At 42.4% G+C, this 22,066-nt stretch overlaps 2 protein-coding genes and 1 long non-coding RNA gene across 8 annotated transcripts in view; 1 reads left to right on the plus strand and 2 right to left on the minus strand.

Moving 5' to 3' along the window:
- Positions 1 to 3,061, minus strand: part of SMPX (small muscle protein X-linked) — a 50,182-nt gene extending 47,121 nt beyond the window's left edge. For 4 of the 6 annotated variants that reach the window (XR_012645555.1, XR_012645552.1, XM_074994180.1 and 1 more), the window contains exon 1: positions 2,906 to 3,061. The gene's annotated coding sequence lies outside the window, so the exon portion shown is untranslated. The remainder of the gene's footprint in view (positions 1 to 2,905) is intronic. The other 2 variants (XM_074994211.1, XM_074994204.1) reach the window with 2 other exon arrangements.
- A 397-nt stretch (positions 3,062 to 3,458) lies between these two features.
- On the minus strand, positions 3,459 to 21,099 carry LOC142006864 (uncharacterized). Its single transcript, XR_012643838.1, has 3 exons — positions 20,974 to 21,099; positions 17,901 to 17,947; positions 3,459 to 3,557 (listed from the first exon to the last, which is right to left on the minus strand). It is a non-coding gene; the product is annotated as an uncharacterized LOC142006864 (long non-coding RNA).
- MBTPS2 (membrane bound transcription factor peptidase, site 2) overlaps positions 20,650 to 22,066 on the plus strand; it is a 54,531-nt gene continuing 53,114 nt past the window's right edge. The window contains exon 1 of the mRNA XM_074983373.1: positions 20,650 to 20,994. Coding sequence (XP_074839474.1) covers positions 20,920 to 20,994 — 75 coding nt within the window. The 5' untranslated portion in view covers positions 20,650 to 20,919. The remainder of the gene's footprint in view (positions 20,995 to 22,066) is intronic.

Below are 22,066 nucleotides of genomic sequence, written 5' to 3' on the forward strand. Positions count from 1 at the left end.
GGCTCTGCTGGCTTGGCCACATCCACAGGATGAACGATGGAAGGATTCCAAAAGACATCCTGTATGGTGAGCTAGCCTCTGGCAAAAGACCTCCTGGACGCCCCCAGTTGCACTACAAAGATGTCTGCAAGAGAGACCTCAGAGAGGTAGACATCGAGCTGGACAACTGGGAAGAACTAGCAGACGACCGCAGCAGATGGAGGCAGGGGTTACACAAGGGCCTTCAGAAGGGCGAGGTGACGATCAGACAGCTAGCAGAGGAGAAGCGAGTGCACAAAAAGCACACTAAGGCAGACACCCACCACATCTGCAAGAGATGCAGCAAGGACTGTCACTCTCATGTGGGTCTTCACAGTCACAGTAGACGCTGTAAATGAAGTCCTCAATTGAAACTATAAAGGGCGCGATCCATAGTCTATGCAGACTGAAGGATGCCTACTACTAAACATGAAAACTGAGGAAAAGGAAATTAACACACATAAGCTGCGTCTACACGTGCGCGCTACTTCGAAGTAGCGGCAGCAACTTCGACGTTAGGCGGTGAGACGTCGAAGTCGCTAACCTCATGAGGAGATAGGAATAGCGCCCTACTTCGACGTTCAACGTCGAAGTAGGGACCGTGTAGACGATCCGCGTCCCGCAACGTCGAAATTGCTGGGTCCTCCATGGCGGCCATCAGCTGGGGGGTTGAGAGATGCTCTCTCTCCAGCCCCTGCGGGGCTCTATGGTCACCGTGGGCAGCAGCCCTTAGCCCAGGGCTTCTGGCTGCTTCTGCGGCAGCTGGGGATCTATGCTGCAGGCACAGGGTCTGCAACCAGTTGTCAGCTCTGTGTATCTTGTGTTGTTTAGTGCAACTGTGTCTGGGAGGGGCCCTTTAAGGGAGCGGCTTGCTGTTGAGTCCGCCCTGTGACCCTGTCTGCAGCTGTGCCTGGCATCCCTATTTCGATGGTGCTACTTTGACGTGTAGACGTTCCCTCGCTGCGCCTATTTCGATGTTGGGCTGAGCAACGTCGAAGTTGAACATCGACGTTGCCGGTCCTGGAGGACGTGTAGACGTTATTCATCGAAATAGACTATTTCGATGTTGCAACATCGAAATAAGCTATTTCGATGTTGGCTGCACGTGTAGACGTAGCCATACAAATTTAAAAATACCATGGGACTACTTTAAAACCAGTGCAGCAATGAAAGTGCAGTTAAAGCTATCAGTGTAAGGCAGCATGCTCCCTCACCTCATGTGAAACAGCTGATATATGCTTCCATGGGCATTTGGCCATTATAAAACATGGGGGCGGAGGGGTGAGGAATTAGATTAAATCTTTGCTTAGAACATCTTTTGTTAACCCGAGCCATTTTAGATTTTGTAATATGTTGTGAGTTACTAAGAAGCTTGCGTTGAAACTGATTGCAATCAGACACCAGATCCTAAAGAGATGTATGATACAACTGAGTAGGATTGCTTTTGGAGGAGGTGATTTTTTTTAGTTTCTAGTCAATGCTGCCCTCATTATTGCCAATGAAACCAGGACAACAGCATACTGATGAGTAAAAATAGACAACCTTCTCTGGCTGCATTCCCTCTCCTCCTACCCTCCCCCCATTTCACCTCTAGCACAACTACTGACCGTCAACTGTATAGAAATAAAACTTAGTTTACTGCAATAGCTTTATCTCTGACCACACAAAGACTGCCATGAATCAATAAATATGTATTTTTATAAATGCTTTCATTTTTTCCATGTATATCTGAGAGATTGTCAACAAAAATGCTGTTACCCACATTCTGTTCTTTCTGACATTTTGAGCAGATATGCAAATATGAACAAACGTCAGTTCAGATCACTATCAGTTAAGCGTTTAAACCCCTTTGCCAACCAACATCTTTCACACACACACACAGAGCTTTGTTCTCAAGCTTCCGAGCACCTTACCTATATCTTTTACGGCCTGCATGCAAAGGCAAACTTTTGAAAGCACTGGCCCTCTTATTTCAGTTTGTTGCTATTTATTGTCTAACTTGCAATGCAAACTCCTTTACTTTGTAGTGCAATCGCTCATGAACAAGAATATCTGATAGGAAGGAATTAGTCAGTATTCTAGAATGAGTTTGAAAAACAGTTATTTTCTCTTCTTCAGATAAAAATAATTCCTGAGCAGGGTGCAGAAAGAGGTGCTGGACTGAATGATTTGTTATTCATTTGTTTTAAATATGGCTGTGATGCACAAGGTATTATCATAATGACATCTTTCATAATCCCACTGCAGGTACACAGCAGGAGAAAATAAAAACCAACTAACAAACAGACACTGAATGCTGTTCTCTTACCTCCTGCTGTTCTCATGAAATCAAACACCAAAGGTGTTTTAGCCAGAAAACTGCTGTCTGTTTTCTTATAAAAGACTTGCAGGAACTACATCAATGTGAAACCTAACTGGTATTGAGGAGAAGCCTCCACTTTGCCAGGAATAAACTGACTACATTCTGCAGACACATACAATAATATATAAAGCTTTTGATAACAGTTGTCTCTGACTCTACTACTGTATGCAGCTACAGTTACAGTGAAGAAAACTTACCTCTCTCCGACACCCTCTCCTCTCATCCCAAACCAATTTTTTACCAGTTTTTAAGCAGATTTCTGGTATGTTATTCACGCTGCTACATAGTTTTGCCTGTGATGTCACTAAGTGTTAAAGCAGCTTTCTGTTTTAAATCTTTTAAGATCCCCATAGATTATAAAGCAGTAGCAATAGCAATCAACACTAACACATTAATATGCTGCATAAGATGTTAAACTAAACAGCGAACTATAACTTCTTCAGACACTTCACAGAATCTCCTGAATTTACAAATGACCCCTTCAGGTTAGTTTACTTATTTATTTATATAAGAAAAGTTTCAAACCGTCAAGTGAGTATATACACTTCTTTTCGATGCTGAAAGAGACACCTTCTTCAGTCAGCCGAGGTCTTGACTGTGATCCTTTAAATGTGTCTGAAATAGCTAGAGTGCTTTGTGCCTGTATGGTACTGAGAGCTGCTGAGGGCTGGAGTGGAACTGAGTTTAGAAGCTAAGTGTACAAGTGAATTCCTGGCATAGCTTGCAGTTGTTCTTCCTAAATATAGAATTTGATGCATCATGTAACTCTGAGACACTTGAACTCTTAAAAACAGGGTTCAAATGTCAAGCAATAGCTGTTAATGAAAAACATCATCGGGTCATGTTTTCCTGTCACACTCACAGTAGTTTTTGGGTGTTCACAGAACTGAAGCACACAATGGGAAAAGGCAGTGCATATCCCTAAACTTTCCCTCTTTTGTTTAAATCACCACTTGCAAAAGGTTACCTCTTTAGCACTGCACCAAGCTGAGGACTGATCACAAATGCATACATTTTTCAGTCATGTTTTAAAAAGTGCTCATATATTTTGTTTACCTTAATTTTTGGGCACTCCATTGAGGTACACTGGGTCTGAAATCACAGGTAGTCCAGAGGAACTCTGACAGTCAAGTCCAGAGGAACTCTGAAAGTCAGGCACCAGGTGAGCCCCTGAAAGCTGAGACACACAAAATGAATCACCTCTTCTGAAAGTGTTGGCTCTAACAAATATTTGTTAACAAAAAAGCAGTCCAGTAGCACTTTAAAGACTAACAAAATCATTTATTAGGTGATGAGCTTTTGTGGGACAGACCCACTTCTTCAGATCAGAGCCATACCAGAGCAGACTCAATATTTAAGGCACAGAGAACCAAAAATAGTAATCACGTAATAGTAATTTTGGTTCTCTGTGCCTTAAATATTGAGTCTGTTCTGGTATGGTATGATCTGAAGAAGTGGGTCTGTCCCACGAAAGCTCATCACCTAATAAATGATTTTGTTAGTCTTTAAAGTGCTACTGGACTGCTTTTTTGTTTTCATAGTATATAGACTAGCACGGCTTTCTCTCTGTTACTACTCAAATATTTGTTAAATGTTAGGGATCTAAGTTAAGTAATGCTTTGTTAGTACAAACAGGAGCAATCATTGTGGCTAATGCAACGAGTCCACCTTACTTCTCAACCTTTCTGTTAAGACGTGAAAACATTATCTAATATCATGGCAGAGTACAGACATGAGCAGTCATCGATAATACCTCACAGAAGCTATGTCTATACCAGACGTAGAAGTTGACCACTGATAATCCACTTTAGCTATGCCAATTTATTCACGGTCAACTTCCATGTCTGTCCACATAGAGGATGGTCAATGGGAGCATTTCTTCTATCGACCTTCCTTATTCCTCATCTCACGTGAGGAGAACGAGCCAACATCTGCCCCTGGGAGCATCATTTCATGCATGCATGAAATGTAACACTGGAAGATCGACCCTCAGCAGGTCAATCTGCCCCTGCAGTGTGGCTCTAGCCATGGTCATGCACATTAGCAGGCTTTGTCAGAGGGGTTATAACAGACACAACAAAAGAATCTATATACACCTGCAAAAAATTAATTTAAATCACTGTGGCACCTGAAGCCTTCACCAGTTTTTCAATTACATCCAAGTTTTCATTTGTGAGACTGGAGGCTGGAGTAGCTTCTCTGATTAGTGATTCTACGTTATGAAACATAGTTTACAGTCTTCACATAGATTTGGCTTTTTGCTAGGAGTGGAATTTTTGCAATATATTATGCACTCATAAGATCAGGCTTGGTATGGGATTGATCCTGTCTCAAAGTGCAGCTTTACTCTGTGGAGTTACTCTTTAAAACTTGGTGTGTGAGCAATTTCCCTTTATTCCCTTCAGCCCTTTCTACACATACCACTTGTTCCGAAAGCGGCATGCTAATGAACAGCCTGGAAAACGCTAATAAGGTGTGGATATAAACTTCTGGCACCTCATTAGCATATGGTCACATGATTTGGAGTCCGTAAGAAGCTCTTCTGGACTCCAAAATAGCTGTATAGAAGCGCTATTATCAGGGAGACAGGGCTTCCGGAAGGAGGATTTCCTTCCATGAGATCCCCGGGGGCTGCGTTTCTATACAGCTATATAAGGCATGTGTAGAAATGGCCTTAATGTTTTCCATGTTAAATACATTTGATGTACAGGTAAAAAGATGATTTCCTAACTGCCACCCCTGTACCTTTATTTATTTCACTTGATACTACAACATATGTGCTAGGTATTTATCCTCCTAGGACAGGAGAGTCAAACAGGGCTCTTTCCCATTATGTCATTAATAGAAATAAAGTCTCTGCCATCCTAATGAGACCCTTTCTTGCACTTCCTCAATTCCATTGTCTTCAGTTTATGCCTAGAGTGACATCAGTTCAGAACTATTTCCTTCAGTAGATTTGCACATTAGTAACAAATACAATTTTACTTAACAAAGCTATTGATTCACAGGAAAGATGAAGAATCAAATTAAGGTTCTAGCTGTGTTAAGTGAATTGAGATAAAAGGAGTTAAAAGCACAATTTGTCACTGAAGTCAGAAAATGTCACAGCAGACTCATTAAGTAAGAAAGTGCCAGTTTTACAATCACTCTGAAGAATACAGCCACAGATGTATGCTACCCTGTAACTGGTACATTCATCTGCCATATATGTGCAGTTGCTGATTTCACAAGCTGCTAGTGATCCAAGAGAAAACAGAACATAAGAGATGCCACACTGGGTCAGACTATGATCCGTTTCTGACAATTTCTGACAGTCATGTCTCTGACGGGGTACCAGAGATTTAGGGGAGTGTACAGAACAGGCCAGTCACAGAATGCTCCAGCCCTCTTTTCTACATCCAGCTTCTGGAAGTCAGAGGTTTAGAGTCACTCCAAGCATGTGATTCTGTCCCTGACCACTCTGGCTAAGAACCATTGATGAACCTTCCCAGTGTGAACTTAATTAGTTCTTTCTTGAGCCAACTGCACTATTATGAGTTCCACAGGTTGACTTAGTGTTTCATGAAAAAGTTGTTCTTGTTGCTATGAAACCTTCTGCCTATTAATTTCATTGGTGAACCCTACTTGTATTACGTGAAAAGATAAATAACATTATTCACTTCCTGCAGAAAAAGAAAAAAAAAGACTCTGTCCCATCCTTCTTTTAATCATCTATTTTTCAGATGAACAGTCTTGATTTTCTGGTTTCTCCTTAAATGAAAGCCATGTAATACATTTGATCATCTTGTTGCACTTCTGTGAACCTTTTCCAGGTCCACAATATCCTTTATAAAGATGGGGTGACAACAACTGCATAATATTCAACGTATGGCTGCACTATAGATTTATATAGTGGAATTACGATATGTCCTGTCTTATTTCCCATCCTTTCCCTAATAGTTCCTAACTTACTGTTAGCCTTTTTGATTACTGCTGTGCACTGAGAGGGAGTTTCCAGAGAACTACCCATGGTGACTTTGAGTGGCAACTCCTAATGTAGACTCCATCATTTTGCATGTCCAGTTGGGATTATATTTTCCAATGTTCATTACTTTACACTCGTCAACCCTGATTATATTCTGGACCTTTTATTTTAGATGCAGTGTATACAGTCTGAAATCAGTGATGGATGAGCCACTTAATCTTCAGAAATCATTATAGAGACATCCATTAAAGGTTGAACAGTTAGCTAAATGTATTGATGCTTTTTGAGGTTTCCATGATCTTTCACTCCTTCCAGCCCCCCCAGTACTTGCCTCTGGTCACTTCAACTCCCTCTCTCCTCCAAACATACTTCTGAGCTCTAGTATGCTTCTCTACCCCGGCAGACTTACCATATCTCACAGCTCTTTTTTCTTAATTGGAATGCCATTCTGAGGAGGGAACACTAGTCTGAATGCTGTCTGCTGGACGTTAGACTATCTCAAACTAGTACATAGTACATGCAATATAGTGCATACAAGGTTGCTGGATGTTAAAATATTATGGCTAAAAGAGAGGGATCCCTTCACCGCCAGTTCTCGGACAGCAGGGCCACACTACAGCAGTTCTCCCCTCCCCAAAGCCCTCAGCAACCCGGGCCGTGGGTGTCACCTCTGCCCTCACAGCCCACTCCGCACGCCCCGCCCAGGCTCAGCGGCCCCCAGCAGCTCAGGCCCTGGCCCATGCTGTTGTCGTGTGTGTGTGGGAGTGAAAGTGGGGGAAGAGGCTTAAAAAGGAAGGTGGAGATCTGGGTTCCAACATGAGATCATGCATTGGATAAAGAAAATAATTTAATGACCGAATAGATACCTATATTAGAAAGGGTAAGTTATGAATGAGTATTAAATGTACAATATCTACCAGTGGGAAGAATTATGACAGGATTCAAATGGAAGACCTTAAAGAATGAGAAATTCTGCCTGCTTTATTTCTCATGGAAATTTTTGTTCATTTGTTTTTAACACAACACAACACAACATAAATGTACAGGTGTACTTGTAAAAGACTGATTTTAATTTTCTGTGTCCAAGCATCTGAAATAGGTCAGCGTTTCAAAAGAGTAATACCTGTTGGGGCAAATATCCACCCTCTCTCTATTGACTATATTATACATAATCTAAACTAAAAATTAATCCATACTCTTTAACTATTGAAAACATAATAATTCTGAAGGTTAATGGCAGACTGGCTGTGGCTGTCAAAGAAATGTCATTTGAAGAAGTTAAATAACAAAGTGTCATGTAAATCATTTATGATGTATAATCTAGTTTTTCCCAACACATACAAATGTTTAACATAAAAGAAAAGAAAAGGAAAGAAAAATAATTTTCTCCTGTGCTCTTGGATGATTATGACAACACATGCAATAATAGTATTATTTAAACAGGTTATTTAAACAGTGAAATACATGAGATATTATACAAACAACGTTTGCCACTCTTTAATGTACTAATGGAATTGTAACAATAAAACATTATTAACTTAATCACTCTTTGCTGCAAATACTTTTTTTGAATTAACAAATATCACTCTCTCTCTTTTTCCCTCTAAATTAAAGATTAGTGATTTTTGTTACAGTATGTTCCACAAAGAAATAATTAGCCTTGTATTAAGGAGAGTGGCCTCATTAGACACTGCCAGGTGACCTTGTTCTAATTCCCAAAGTTCTAACATCTTTTAATAGCTGTGTTTTTATTATCATCAAGATTTTATATTGGTGATATATATGTATACAAACCACATTATGAATGTAACCCACACATATCCTAGAATATAATAGTCATGACCAGATCTAATATACAAAAGTAATATTGTCAGTTGCCTCACACTCTTTGTGCACAGAAATAAAATCTCACCAAAAATCTTTTGATACATTGAACGGTGGAGTTGCAGCACAAACAAATATGTATTTTTTCTGGTCTGTTCCTAGGAAAATGTAGCCACAACTGATAACATAAAGAGAGGGCCAGAATACAGAAATACAGAATGCATAATGCATTGAAAACAGTGTATTGCTCCTCTAAATATCTTATTTAAAGCACACCAGTGATTCAATATAATCTTGAAAAGAAATACAACCCATTATACTAAAACATCTCATTTAGTTCTTGGCAAATAAGTTTTGGAAAAACATAAGGTGATTTTAAACCCAGGTTTTGAACAAAACCAAATCTTTTAAGAAAGTTCAAATAATTATCCACTTTACTACCAATGCCATGACAAACTCCTTTTGCCAGCATTTCTAATAAGGTATGATAGTCTCTGTTTTCAATTGCCAGAATGGGGGGTTCACTAGATTTTGGGAAAAGGAAATGGATTCTTGGGTTCCTTGATCCCTACAGATTTTAGTAGAGTTGTTGTCCAAAGTCTAGCAGATAGAGTGCAGATTGATTACTGATGCTCCCTCCTGCAGTGTCATTTCAACTAACAAAAAGAGCTGGTGAGACCTGATAAGGCTGCCTGGGTAAAGAAGCATACTGGAGCTCTGAAGTGTGTTTGCATGAGAGAGGAAGATGAAATGAAGTGAGATGAATGCAGTGGGTAGGAAGGAGTGAAAGTGCAAAGAAGCCTCAAAAAGTGTGCATAAAAACCAAGCCATCCTGTAGAACCTCAAAGACTAACACATTTATTTGTTAGTTAATGAGCTATCATGAATGACTCACTTCATCAGATTAATAATACTGATTATTAATAAATAATACATAAATATAAATTATATTAGTACATAAATACATACATGTTTGTTAGTCTCTAAGGTGCTACGTGAAGCTACAGACTAACATGGCTACTTCTCTAAAAGTGTGAGAAATTTAGCTAACAAGCATTCAACCTATAGAGGATGTATCTGTAATGACTTCTAAACCTTATGTTTAGAAGGTCCATCATTGAGTTTGGACCGTATACACTGCAACTGAAATAAAAGGTCCATATGCTTTCATCTTCAAGAGCTTCCAATTTTCTAGTTGATCAATAACAGGAAACTGATCTACTTGCAGTTCCCATTAGAAATATCCCAAGACATATTTTTAAACCCACGCCCTTCTTCAGTCTCTGAAAAAAATATATACAAATAACAAGAATTAATGTTTTACGGTGTCAGGACATGCATATGTGATGCCAACAGACCTGGGCTGCTAGTTCCAAGGACACCTGTTGAACTGCACTGGTCCTTGGGCTACAAATAGTTCTAGCAGTGCTCAAAATAATCAGTCATAAGCTCTATCAAACCTTACTTTATTGAATATGCTATAGGGACATTTTTAAATCATCTGTGGTCTCCTGAAATTTAATATTATAAATATACAAAAGCAAATCACTAAAAGGAATCAGAGCACAGGCAAGGAAATAGTAAAGTCCCACAAAAAGAAAACTAGCCATAGTTTACATCATGTGGGAGGATGGGCGGTGTCCTAAAGTGCTGGCCACATTTCCTGTCCAAAGATAATACTGAAGCTGAATAAGAAAATGCAAATATTAAGCTGCTTCATTCAGCTACAGAAGGAGCTACCTTCTGAACAACAGCTGGATGCTCAGAAGCCAGCACTCTTCAAAGAGCTAAAAGCGCTGTTTGAAAAGTGATTGTTGTATTATGAAAACAACACATGAAAACTGCAGATTTACACCTTCTTTATTTGTCACGTCTGTAAACTGATGAGCAGATAGCAAATTGGCAGAGTCCCTGTAGACTGACTGGACTTACTGCATAGGCATTCACAACACATTACTACAGCAAGATTTGAACTAAGGCCTTAGTTCGTTATCTTAGTTAGCTAATACATAGTAATGAACATGAGGTGAAATCTTAATGAAAAGAAAATAGTCTGTAGGTGTTACATGAATTAGCAAGTGAAGGTAAACTCTAGCTCCCATCATCTAACGCGCTGACTCATGAAAACTGAAGACTTGTCTTCAGTGGAATTTTATCTTATGTTGGCTAACTTACATTAAGAACACACTTTGTTTTTTCCCTAGAGAAGGTACACCCTAAAACCCTTCAGGTTCAAAGCCAGTGGGCCTGTGTGACTATTTGGAAATGTGTTTGCACAATTTTTTAATGCTATGTGAGATTGTGAAGTTTCCCTGAGTCTTGAACAATAAAAAAGTCCATTTTGAGTATGGAGGTTAATTGTCAGATCTTCAGCTCCAAGTTGGGCTCAAACATCAAGGTGTAGTGTAGTGGAGCCGACATTTGGAGGTTAAAGCCTGGACTTTAAGAGGTAGTTAAATTGAGATGGCTTGGCTCCCCACCAGAACTGGTTTGTCAAAGGAGAAATCATCTAGCAACAAGGTCATCTGTTGGTAATGACCTAGTCACATGCCATCCTGGAATGTTATAAAAGGACAGAAGGGTATTATCTATGAAATTCTCATGTGATTAAGAAGAGAGCAAAAATGTCTTAGAATTGTGTGTGGGTTATATGCTACACCTACCATGTGGCCCTTTGAAAAGATAACTTAGAAGGCTCAGACCTTTGAGTAGAGCTCCGTGAGAAGATGAGTTTAAGCTGCATGGGGAGTTTCATGAGTCAACACGTCTAACAAGGCCTGAGCAGGGAGACTGCATTGTCTAAGCCCTCAGGACAGGTCGCTAAATACAGCAGGGGTTCTAAACCATTTTCTTTCTGAGCCACCCCAACACGCCAAAAAACAAAAAAAAAAACAAAAAACCCCAAACACCCAACCTCCATGGTCCACCTCTGCCACATCTATTTGTGGCAAATAACAGCTATGGCCAGTGTTAAAGGGTTGCAAGTAGAGCAATTACCTGGGGCCACATGCATTAAGCTAAGTTGCTGAGGCTTCTTTTTCAGCCCCTGATGGTGGGGCTCTGGGCCCTGGGCTTCAGCCCTATATGGCAGAGCTTAGGCTTTCTGCCCTGTGTCCCAGCAAGTCTAGCATTGGTCCTAGCACTTGGCAGACCCCGAAACCTGTTCATAACACAAACACATAGCCAGAGAGCCCCAGACCGCCGGATGAGAACCACTGAGACACAGGATCTGTATTTGAAGATGAGTCATGATTTACAGTTATATTTTGAGACCTGTCAGTTAGCTTGCGTTTGATCCCTTTAAGAAATGTTGTGCAAGCATAGACTCAAATCAGTTTTACTAGGTTGTTTGGAAAGGTCAACAAAAAAGTGACTAGTGTTTGCTTGTGGTGGCCATACTATCTTTTATAAGCAGATACCTGAAACTTAACAGAGAACTCTGACTCTATCTTTGAAGAAGACCAGAATGGTTTTGCACTATATAAACAGCAGACACTTGAAATTCTACTTACAAAATAGTGTCACAGCTTCTTTTTAGTTTTATATAGCTACTTAAGCGCTCTTTATTTTAAAATTCAGTTTAAAACAACACAACAATATTCTATGCCTGCTTAACTTATATGATTTGAATATCTTCCAGATACTAAGGTGTCCTTGATTACAATTTTAGCAGGGTAAGTGAAATGGTGGTTAGTCACCCTTTAATCATATAAAATCAGTCTCTCTATAGACATCTCTGTAGTGTGCCAGTCACTGTGGTGATCGTCTTGTGCCTTGATTTCCTTACTCTCTCCGTCCGTTTCCTTTTGCTCCCTGTCCACTCCTTCCCCTCACTCCTGACTCAGTTCTTTTAGTTATTCCTTTTGTACCCTCCTCATTCATGTCCAATCCTTCATTCATTAATTTCCGTATGCCTGAGATCCCCTCCCTGACTTGAGCCGTCATCCTGCAAATAGGTATGTACATACTTTAAATCGCATGGGATTACTCATGTGTTTAAAGTGTTTATTGGATAGGGTCCATAGCATGCTGTGATTCCGCCCTCCCTCACTTAGTCCTTTCTCAAAGCTCCCTTCTTGGGAAACTGTTTGGTAATGATAGTCTTAAGAATATGTGCTCAAAACAATCCCATACTCCCTTGGCAGACTTCAAGCCTCGTACACTTGCTTGCCCGAGTGACCTCCTGCCTTCATTGTCTTCATCCAAACCCATAAAACCTTTCTGTGCCCAGTTCAGATTTGTTTTGTCATATCCTCCCATTGTTCTTGGGTGAATTTGTTTGATCCCACAAAGAGATCAAGTTGGGCAGACTTCAGCACTCATATAGAACTCATTATAGGATCAGGACCTTAGACAGTAGAATACATAGGGAAGTCCATGTTTTTTCAAGCCTCATATGCATTTATGGTAATAGATGAATAATAAGTCAAGGCACTTCAATAATAGATCAAAGCTGAAATGAATAATAATTAGAGATGTAGATAATTAATCTAAAGCTAAATCTGTTTTTAGCAGCCAGTTGCTTATGGCACTGAGACTGTGTGTATTTGATTTTCTCTTTATTCATTTATTATGTTCTGCTTTGTATTTACATGCCCAATTATTTTTGATTATGCTTCTGCTATAAATCTTTCTAACTTAAGTATGGTTTTACATTAATTTAGGTTCGGGTGACCAGAGAGCCCATTTTTAAGGGGTATTTTAAAGGGTCCTGTATTTAAGCCCTCCTAAAAGTCCAGACTTTTTCTTAAAGGGGGCGGGGGGAACCATCCTGTATTTTGTCTCCCCCTGTCAGCATTGGTGAGTACTGTTGCTGGCTGGATCCCTCCTTGTCAGCTGCCCACCAACAGTGAGTCAGAGGGTTCAGTGGCCAGTGACGGGGGTGGATGTGCCCAATTGGTGGCAGGTGAAGATGCAGTGCATGGGGCTGCCTGTTCCCCTTCTGGTCCATCAGTGCAGCCCCCACATGTGAACCCTAAGCCCTCACAGATCAGAAGGAATATAAAAAGAATCAAACTACAAAATATTACACAAAAGGGGCTTCTAAAATTGTGATGAAACTGGAGTTTGAGAGAATTCTGGAACTCCACTCTAGGACAGCTAACAGCCTGACGGACAACTGAGCAGGTATATTTGGACATCTACCCCTACTGTGACATTGCACCCCTATATTTTTATGGAAGTATGCCTATGAATATGACTAGGCCTAATTAGAATATGCTGTTTACTGATCTAGACATAGTAAGTGAAAGCTATTAGTGGTATTTAAGGAACTTAAGGCCCAGTATTTGGGATAATGAGCTGTGAATAGTCTTGCTCCTCCTGTGAGTGAGGACTATGGTTGGTCCTACAAAGACATTTGACCAGGCCAGCTGATGCTGGAAGCCATTTGGAACGCTATACTTTTTCACTCAAGAGCTACATCTACACTGCCTCGCCCTTTCGGAAGGGGCATGCAAATCAGGCTGATAAAAAATGCAAACAAGGTATGGATTTAAATATCTTGTGCCTTATTTGCATACTCCCATGGGATCTCACTTCCGAAAGAACTGTTTTCAAAGCCAAAACAGCCATGTAGATGGGGTTCATTTGAAAGGAAACCATGCTTTCGAAAGCCCCCTTCTTCCTAATTTTTTCAGGTGCTGCCCAGGTGCAGAGGACCTACACCCAGCAGTGTGTATATCTACAGGCGGTGTGCCTCCCCATATGCCTTCGTGCACATAATAAAATGTATTTCCCCCATGGATGGAAAAAATCAGAGGGAACCCTGGGAGTGACCCAACCCCAGCCTGCTCCACTTCCCCAAGTCCTGTGTCGCTCAGGGGAGCAGAGTGGAGTGGGCTGGAAGTGGGTCATTCCATTTCCCGATGCCACAGTGAAGCAGAGTGACCCAGCTGGAAGATGGATGGCCGAGCAGAGCAGGAACTTGATTGTTTCTGCTTCCAAAGGCTTCTGCCACCACTGTTGGGGGAATGGGGGGCAACCCTTGCAGCCAGCTCAACTCAGGCCCCCGGTTAATCCCGGGGTCATGTTGCTTGAGGGAAGGGGCTTTGGGGAATGGGTGCAAGGGGTAGTTTGAGAGGGCAGGGCAGGGGCAAAAAAAAGGGAGGGTGAAGTGGGGCAGGGGTTGGGGTAGCGAGAGGGAAGAGCAGGGGTAAGAAGAGGCAGGGCATGGGTGGGGCCTGGGATGCCAAGCTTTCAGACTGTGACTGGTTGTTCAAGTTTTATATCTCATTAACATTACTGGGCATTTGAATGAATTGAACCTTAAGCTACAAATGCAAGGAAACACAGTCCTGACTCTGCAGCAGGCTGTGTTTGGATTTGAGTCCAAACTGTCTGTCTTCATCAAAGATATTGAGAGGGGCAGACTGGCACATTTTGAAAGATTACATATATTTTGTGATTCATATCAGAGAGAGAATCCTTGTTTTGCAGCAGCTTGCCAGACTTGTTTCTGGGCTCCTCATTCAAGCCTCATTTTGTTGACTTTCGCAAACATGTGCTCTGTTTAAGTTTCTGATTTGTCCACCTAAAGCATCCATTAAAGAACTGTATTTGACAGTCATTCCAGTCATCTCAGTCAGTGATTTGGAAATGAAAATAGCGGATATCTGGGTGGAAAACTTTGTCAGGCTGAATTCTGTTTGAGACTGCTTTGATTGACAAAATGCAGAATTGGCAAAATAACACGAATGGCTGACATAAGCAAATTGAAACATGATGATAATCTGATTCTGCAAGCTTGGAAAAAAACTTCCTGTCACGTATAACACCATGCTGAAAATCAGGTTGGCCTTACTTTCACTGTTTGGCTCCACTTATATGGGTGAGTAGGATTTCTCTCATTTGAATCACATCAAAAGTAATTTGTGCTGAAAATTGGCACAACACAGCCTAGATGTGTGCATGAAGCTGAATTTGACTTTGAATTTATGTTTTATGAATTTGAATTTATGTTGTAAACTTCAAAGAAATGTTTAAAAAGATGCAGCAGCGGAAGTCTCATTAAATAAAGTCTGTAAATACGATGTTTCATTTATGCTATTATTAATCATCATGTCAATTATCAATAATATTAAGTTGTATATTTTCAGTCTTGTAAATGGACATTCTTATACTGGCTCTTTGTTGACCACTTGTTCTGAATCTTGCTGTAGTTTGGCTCTTTGGTTTCAAAAAGTTGCCAACCCCTGGTCTATCTTACCTATTAATCATCTTTAATTCTAGTATGGAAATAATAAAATACTATATATTTATTTAATAAAATATATGTATATATAACCACTTGCTTCCACAGTGATCACTCTAGAACTGTCTTAATATTGTGACAATAAAGGATTCATTTGTGCCTTCCTGTCACATTCAAAATACTCACTGAAGTGATAGTAATAAGAGGACAATCAAGTTCAGTGTTAATTCACTAAAAACATATGTCTTCTGCATTGTGGGAAACTCTCTCTTCTGCAGAATCCAGTAATTTTGTGTGTTTGCTTTTATTAGGACATCTATCTGTAAGATGTACAAACTGTATTTTAGGAATGTTCTTTTTTTACTGCCAGAGTTCTATGCCAGTATCTCAAATAGCATTTTATAGTTTGCAAAGTGTGCATTAAATAAAATAATAGTACTGTTCACAGAAGCCTTTCATAGACCCAGTCCTACAAACAAATAATAGAATGCACAGGTCTTATTTACTGAAGGAAAGCCTATATGCATATTTTAATTTATTCCCAAAAACCAACATGGGAATGTATAATTTAGGTTTACAGTTGATGCATTTTGTCCACAAGGAAAAGTAGAATTTTCCTTTTTACCTTTAAAAGTGTGCACTATTAGTATAACTGAAAACTGCATCATTGCTCAGTGTAGTCAGTCTTCAACTGAGCAGATGCAAGAATTGAATATACTGTGAATAACTACAAAACAGACATAGTCAGCCCTTGTGGAATTATTTTTGTATTGACTCCAGCACTTGTGAAACAAGATTTCTGCCGAAACTGATGAAAAATGATAAAAGTACTGAATTTTGGAAGTATTAATTGCACTTCTTTAAGAAATATCAATAACAAAGCAAATTAAACATATTAATTTTCCCCAAAGGAAATCTAATAAAAACAAAATTAGTTAATGTAGGTAGGACTGCAAATCTTTCATTTCTGTGAACTTTCTAAAATCAATTCTGACTTGCACTTAGGTTTCAATAAATGTACAGTTCTTCAGCAGGACACAAATTGGCATATTACCTGATCCGTTCAATGCACGAAGTCTCAACGTCAAGTTGTTCACAATGGTGTCTCAACAGAATCCTTAAGCATACTCTCACGAGTGTGACAAGGTTGCCTATTGTTACCTTTCCTGTTCTTGATCACAGTGGGCTGAATTATGAGCAGGACAACAGAGCTGCGTCTACACGTGCACGCTACTTCGAAGTAGCAGCAGCAACTTCGAAATAGCGCCCGTCGCGTCTACACGCGTCGGGCGCTATTTCGAAGTTAACTTCGACGTTAGGCGGCGAGACGTCGAAGTCGCTAACCTCATGAGGAGATAGGAATAGCGCCCTACTTCGACGTTCAACGTCGAAGTTGGGACCGTGTAGACGATCCGCGTCCCGCAACGTCGAAATTGCTGGGTCCTCCATGGCGGCCATCAGCTGGGGGGTTGAGAGATGCTCTCTCTCCAGCCCCTGCGGGGCTCTATGGTCACCGTGGGCAGCAGCCCTTAGCCCAGGGCTTCTGGCTGCTGCTGCGGCAGCTGGGGATCCATGCTGCAGGCACAGGGTCTGCAACCAGTTGTCAGCTCTGTGTATCTTGTGTTGTTTAGTGCAACTGTGTCTGGGAGGGGCCCTTTAAGGGAGCGGCTTGCTGTTGAGTCCGCCCTGTGACCCTGTCTGCAGCTGTGCCGGGCATCCCTATTTCGATGTGTGCTACTTTGATGTGTAGACGTTCCCTCGCTGCGCCTATTTCGATGTTGGGCTGAGCAACGTCGAAGTTGAACATCGACGTTGCTGGCCCTGGAGGACGTGTAGACGTTATTCATCGAAATAGACTATTTCGATGTCGCAACATCGAAATAAGCTATTTCGATGTTGGCTGCACGTGTAGACGTAGCCCAGATGGCCATCTATGGGGCACTCAGTGGATACTTTTCTAACATCTAGAGGACAATGAATTTGCTGACAATCTTACCCACCTTTCACAGTGACATGAAAGCATGGAAGAAAAGGTTGCAACACTAGACAAAACTGCCTCAATGACTGGACTGGGCATTAACAAGGGAAAGGCCAAGACAATGAGGATCAACAAGTCCAACAACAGCACCATCACGCTGGGACAGTATGACCTGGAAGATGTGGAGCAGTTCACCTACTTGGGGAGTATTATGGGCAAAGATGGAGGAACAGGCAAGGATATCAATGCCAGGGTAGGAAAAGTAACTGCATTCAAGACTATTCGTCCCACATGGAGTTCACAAATAATATCTGCGAAGATGAAACCAAGGATCTTCAACACAAATGTGAAGAGTGTACTGTTGTATGGATGTGAAACCTGGTGTACTAAAAAGGCTTCAAATCACAAGCTACAGGCACTCATAATAACAGATGCCTGATGTACGTCCTTTGCATCAAATGGCAAGACTTGGTCACAGACGAGGAGCTTTGCAACAGAGTAGGACAAACATCACTTGACATTCAAATGAAGAGAAGAAAGTGAGGATGGCTAGGCTACTCACTCAGAAAACCATCATCCAGTATAGTCTGTCAAACTCTCAAATGGAACCTGCAGGGAAAATACAAATGAGGAAGACCTCAGATCTACTGAGATTGAAGGACAACAACTGGGGTACTCCTGGAGTTATCTAGAAGTTTGTCCTAAGACACAGTGAAGTGGAGGAGACTTGTAGATGACCTATGCTTCACTTGGAGTACAAGGGTTTAATTCAACAGAAGGCAAGAAACCTTGGGCAAGGATAAGGGAAATGTGATAATCTTTGAATAGTAACAGAGAGGAAGCTGTGCTAGTCTATACACTATCAAAACAAAAAGCAGTCAAGTAGCACTTTAAAGACTAGCAAAATAGTTTATTAGGTGAGCTTTCGTGGGACAGACCCACTTCTTCAGACCATCTGGCCTGGCTATAGTCTGAAGAAGTGGGTCTGTCCCACGAAAGCTCACCTAATAAACTATTTTGCTAGTCTTTAAAGTGCTACTTGACTGCTTTTTGTTGTGATAATCTTTGTGGTTTGAGAGTAGAGTTACTGACAAAACACTCAAATGATTTGTACACACAATCTGTGCTGACAGTTTTCCTCTTTAATACCATATTTTAAAAACTCCGTTGATAATGCGAACACATTTGTAAAATTATGTATATTCTTACTTGTGCCAAAATACTATGGCAAAGCTGGTGGGGAAATGACTCAAATATAAATTATTCCTGGCATTTTTCTAGGACTGAATTCTGCTTTTCCTTGACACGAAATCAGACTAAATGAAAACACTCCCACATTCTGGAACCTGATTTCTAGTCTAATGTTGCAAGTAGCTTTTGGAAATTGTGATCTTTTTTTCAGATCAGGACCTCATCATGTGGGTTTATGTTTTGTGGTCACTTCCTATGAACATGAGATGGCTAAAATATAATTAGAACATGTCCATGACATGAGCCCTCAGTTCTGCATTCAGATCTGCTCTGATTGGTCTCTACACCTGTGCAAAGCCTCAGTGATTTCCATGGTGCTCTATATGAGGGGTGAGCAAACGTCTTACATTGGGCACCACTTTTCGGCCCTGCAATTAGCTGGGCCGCCACCAACCTGTGGGAGGACCACGAGAAGGGATGAAGGGGGGAGGAGCTCAGGAAAATGGTGGGACACGTGGGAAGGGGATTATATGTTCAGGAAGGGGGTGCTGACAGCTCTAAAGGGAGAGGGGTGCTTGGGGGAGGACCCCAAGATGGTAGGTGGGGGACTCACGGGGACTCACAGCTGCACTATGTTGACGGGTGGTGGTGGCCTGCACACCCCCCAGCAGCACTCAGTCTATACCAGCACCTTGGGAGGTTCCTGGGGGCTAGGGTGACACGGGATGCTGGGACCAATGTGGCCCCCTTACCAAGCCGGGAACTTGCTGGCTTGGCCCTGCCACTTGACTCAGAGCCTCTGCACACTCCAATTGGCCCATCAGAGGGCCGGGGGGGCGCATTCCTTTGGCAAAGGTAGTGGTGGAGGCTGCAGGGGAAGAAGCAGAGGGCTGGGGATGCACAGGAAGTCGCGTGCAGGGGAGCCGATCATGCTTCTCTTCCCTTACAAAGTGTTGTGCCCCCCATTTTGTGCACCTCTGCTCTATATGGCTTAAGGGCTCTGCCTGTACAGATGAGCAAGCTTGAAGCCAAAAATGGAATCTTTGTTGAACTCTAGAAATACAATTATGACCCTGTCAAGCTGGTGTGTGGGTAGGTGTAATTAGCTACCCATCATAGTGAAAGGCAAGTTGAGTTCACACTGTGGTGCGTAGCTACAGCTGCAGCAAAATGCTCTGGCAAGATTGCAGCAGTGAGAAAAGGCTTTGGCAGTTCCTAATTACCACAGTCTTTCACTGGAGCAGGGAAAAGCTCCCCCTTCTAAGGCCTTTCCCTGCTACAATGAAAGATTCCGGCAACCAGAGCCTTTCTCTCATGCTTAAGTCTTTCCCTATATACTCTTCTTCCCTAAGCAGGGTATTACTGTCCAGACAACTATTTATACACGTGCTGGGGGAGTGTGCAGTGAATGCACTCTGCACACAATCTGAAATGCAGACACACTATGCTACAGCATAAGGTTCTCAGATACAACCAAATCCGTACATCAGAGACGAGGACCTCTGCACACTTGGGAAGGCTGCACTGTTAAAGCAGGTCTTTGCCCATGAAAGCTTATGCTCCAAAATATCTGTTAAGCCTATAAAGTGCCACGGCACTTCTTGTTGTTCCCGAAGATACAGACTAACATGGCTACCTCTGACACTTAGCACTGTTAACTGTTCACCTTGGAGAGCTTTTCCTTGCACCTGATGGAGGTAGAACCTTCATTTCCTTATAAAGGGATGTGTATCTTTCAGGGAGGGAATAGACAGGTGCAGGGACATGACACCCAGGCTTGAAATCTGAGGTCTCCACGCAAAGACTCAAACAGGGCCTGGGTTAACTCGCCCCAGGAAACTAAACATTGGGCCCTGCCTTTGGCCAAGCAGCTCAATTGTATGGCACTGTTCTAGACACGCACAGCACTCGCTGCATCCACTCCCGCCACGGGGCTGCATGGCATTAGGGCACGCAGCAGGCTTCACTGACAGCCCGCGCATGCGCGGGGCAAGCGTGGCAACTGCGCTAAAAACCTAGCCTCATTGCGCCTGCGCGCAATCCAAAAGCTCTTTTTTTTTTTTTTTTTTTTTTTTTTTTTTTTTTTTCCTATCACCCTCCCTAGCGTTCGCCAGGAGCGGCACCGGAAGCTAAGGGGACTAAGGCCGAGGGAACGCATGCGCACACGGACCACCAATCATTCGCCAATACGGATTGCCCTAAAATGACAAACGAGATTAGCTGCAGCATGACGTATTTCAACTTCCTCACGTCCGGCTTTGCCGTGTCCGTGTCCTAGAAGTGTCCGTCTAGAAAATGGGGCTACTAGAGGAAGGTTCCGAGAGACTCGTCGTTCCGGAGGCATTTGCCTGCGCGGGAACCGCCTCGGCCGCTGCCTTTTCGGTGCCGCAATGATCCCGATCCCCGTGGTGGTGTGCGTGCTGGGGGGCTGGTGCGCCATTTACCTGGCGGACACGCTGCTGAAGGTGAGGGCGCCCGGCTCGCGTAGCAGGAAGGCTGCGGGCCCCAGAGTCAGCTGGGCCGGGCCTATTCGGGGGGAGCGCTGGGATCCCGGCTGCATTGAGGGTTTGGGGTCACTGAGGGCCGGGTCCTCCCCCCAGCAGTGACGAGGGGCGGGTGGGGCCTGGCTGGGCGTGTCCCCCGAGCCTGTCAAGGGCGCCGAGGGCGCCGTGTGCACCCACGGAGGGTGTGGTGGGGTTGGTCTCTGTCTCAGGCCTTGTCCAAAGCCCGGGGTCCTTCTGGGGCCTCCCCGGCCTCGCAGTGTGGGGCAGGTTTTAACCAAGATTTGGGGGTCAGAACTGCCTCGGACTCAATGCCAGGCCAGGGACCACAGCTCTTTCCCTTCCTGGAGACAGAATTGAGTGTTTTATGACACCTGAACAAAACTTGTGGGCTTTGATGGGTTTCTTTTGAAAATGCGAAGAGGTATGGCAAATTTCCAGACTTCCAAGAGTCTAATGAGTAGAAAGGTCTGATTTAAAAAGAAACGTCACCTCTGAGGCTAGGACAAGAAGCAATGGGCTTAAACTGCAACCAGGGTGTTTTAGGTTGGATATTAGGAAAACACTTATTAACTGTCAGGGTGGTTAAGTGCTGAAATAAATTGCCTATGGAGGTTGTGGGAGTATCCATTACTGGAGATTTTTAAGGGCAGGTTAGACACACACTGGTCTGGGCTGGTGGAAATGGTGTTTGGTGCTGCCATAAGTGCAGGTGAGTGGACTTGAACTCTAAAGGTACCTTTGAACTCTATCAAAACAAAAAACAATAAAGTAGCACTTTAAAGACTAACAAAATAATTTATTAGGTGAGCTTTCATGGAGCAGATCCACTTTTTCACACCATAGCCATACCAGAACAGACTCAATATTTAAGGCATAGAGAACCAAAAACAGTAATCAAGGTTGACAAATCAGAAAAAAAAAATGATCAAGGTGAGCAAATCAGAGGGGAGGGGGGAGGTCAAGAATTAGATTAAGCCAAGTATGCCGAAGAGCCACTATAATGACCCAGAAAATTTGCATCCCTGTTCAAACC

This window comes from Carettochelys insculpta, chromosome 1 (assembly GCF_033958435.1).
Source record: "Carettochelys insculpta isolate YL-2023 chromosome 1, ASM3395843v1, whole genome shotgun sequence".
In the NCBI taxonomy this organism is placed as follows: Eukaryota; Metazoa; Chordata; order Testudines; family Carettochelyidae; genus Carettochelys; species Carettochelys insculpta.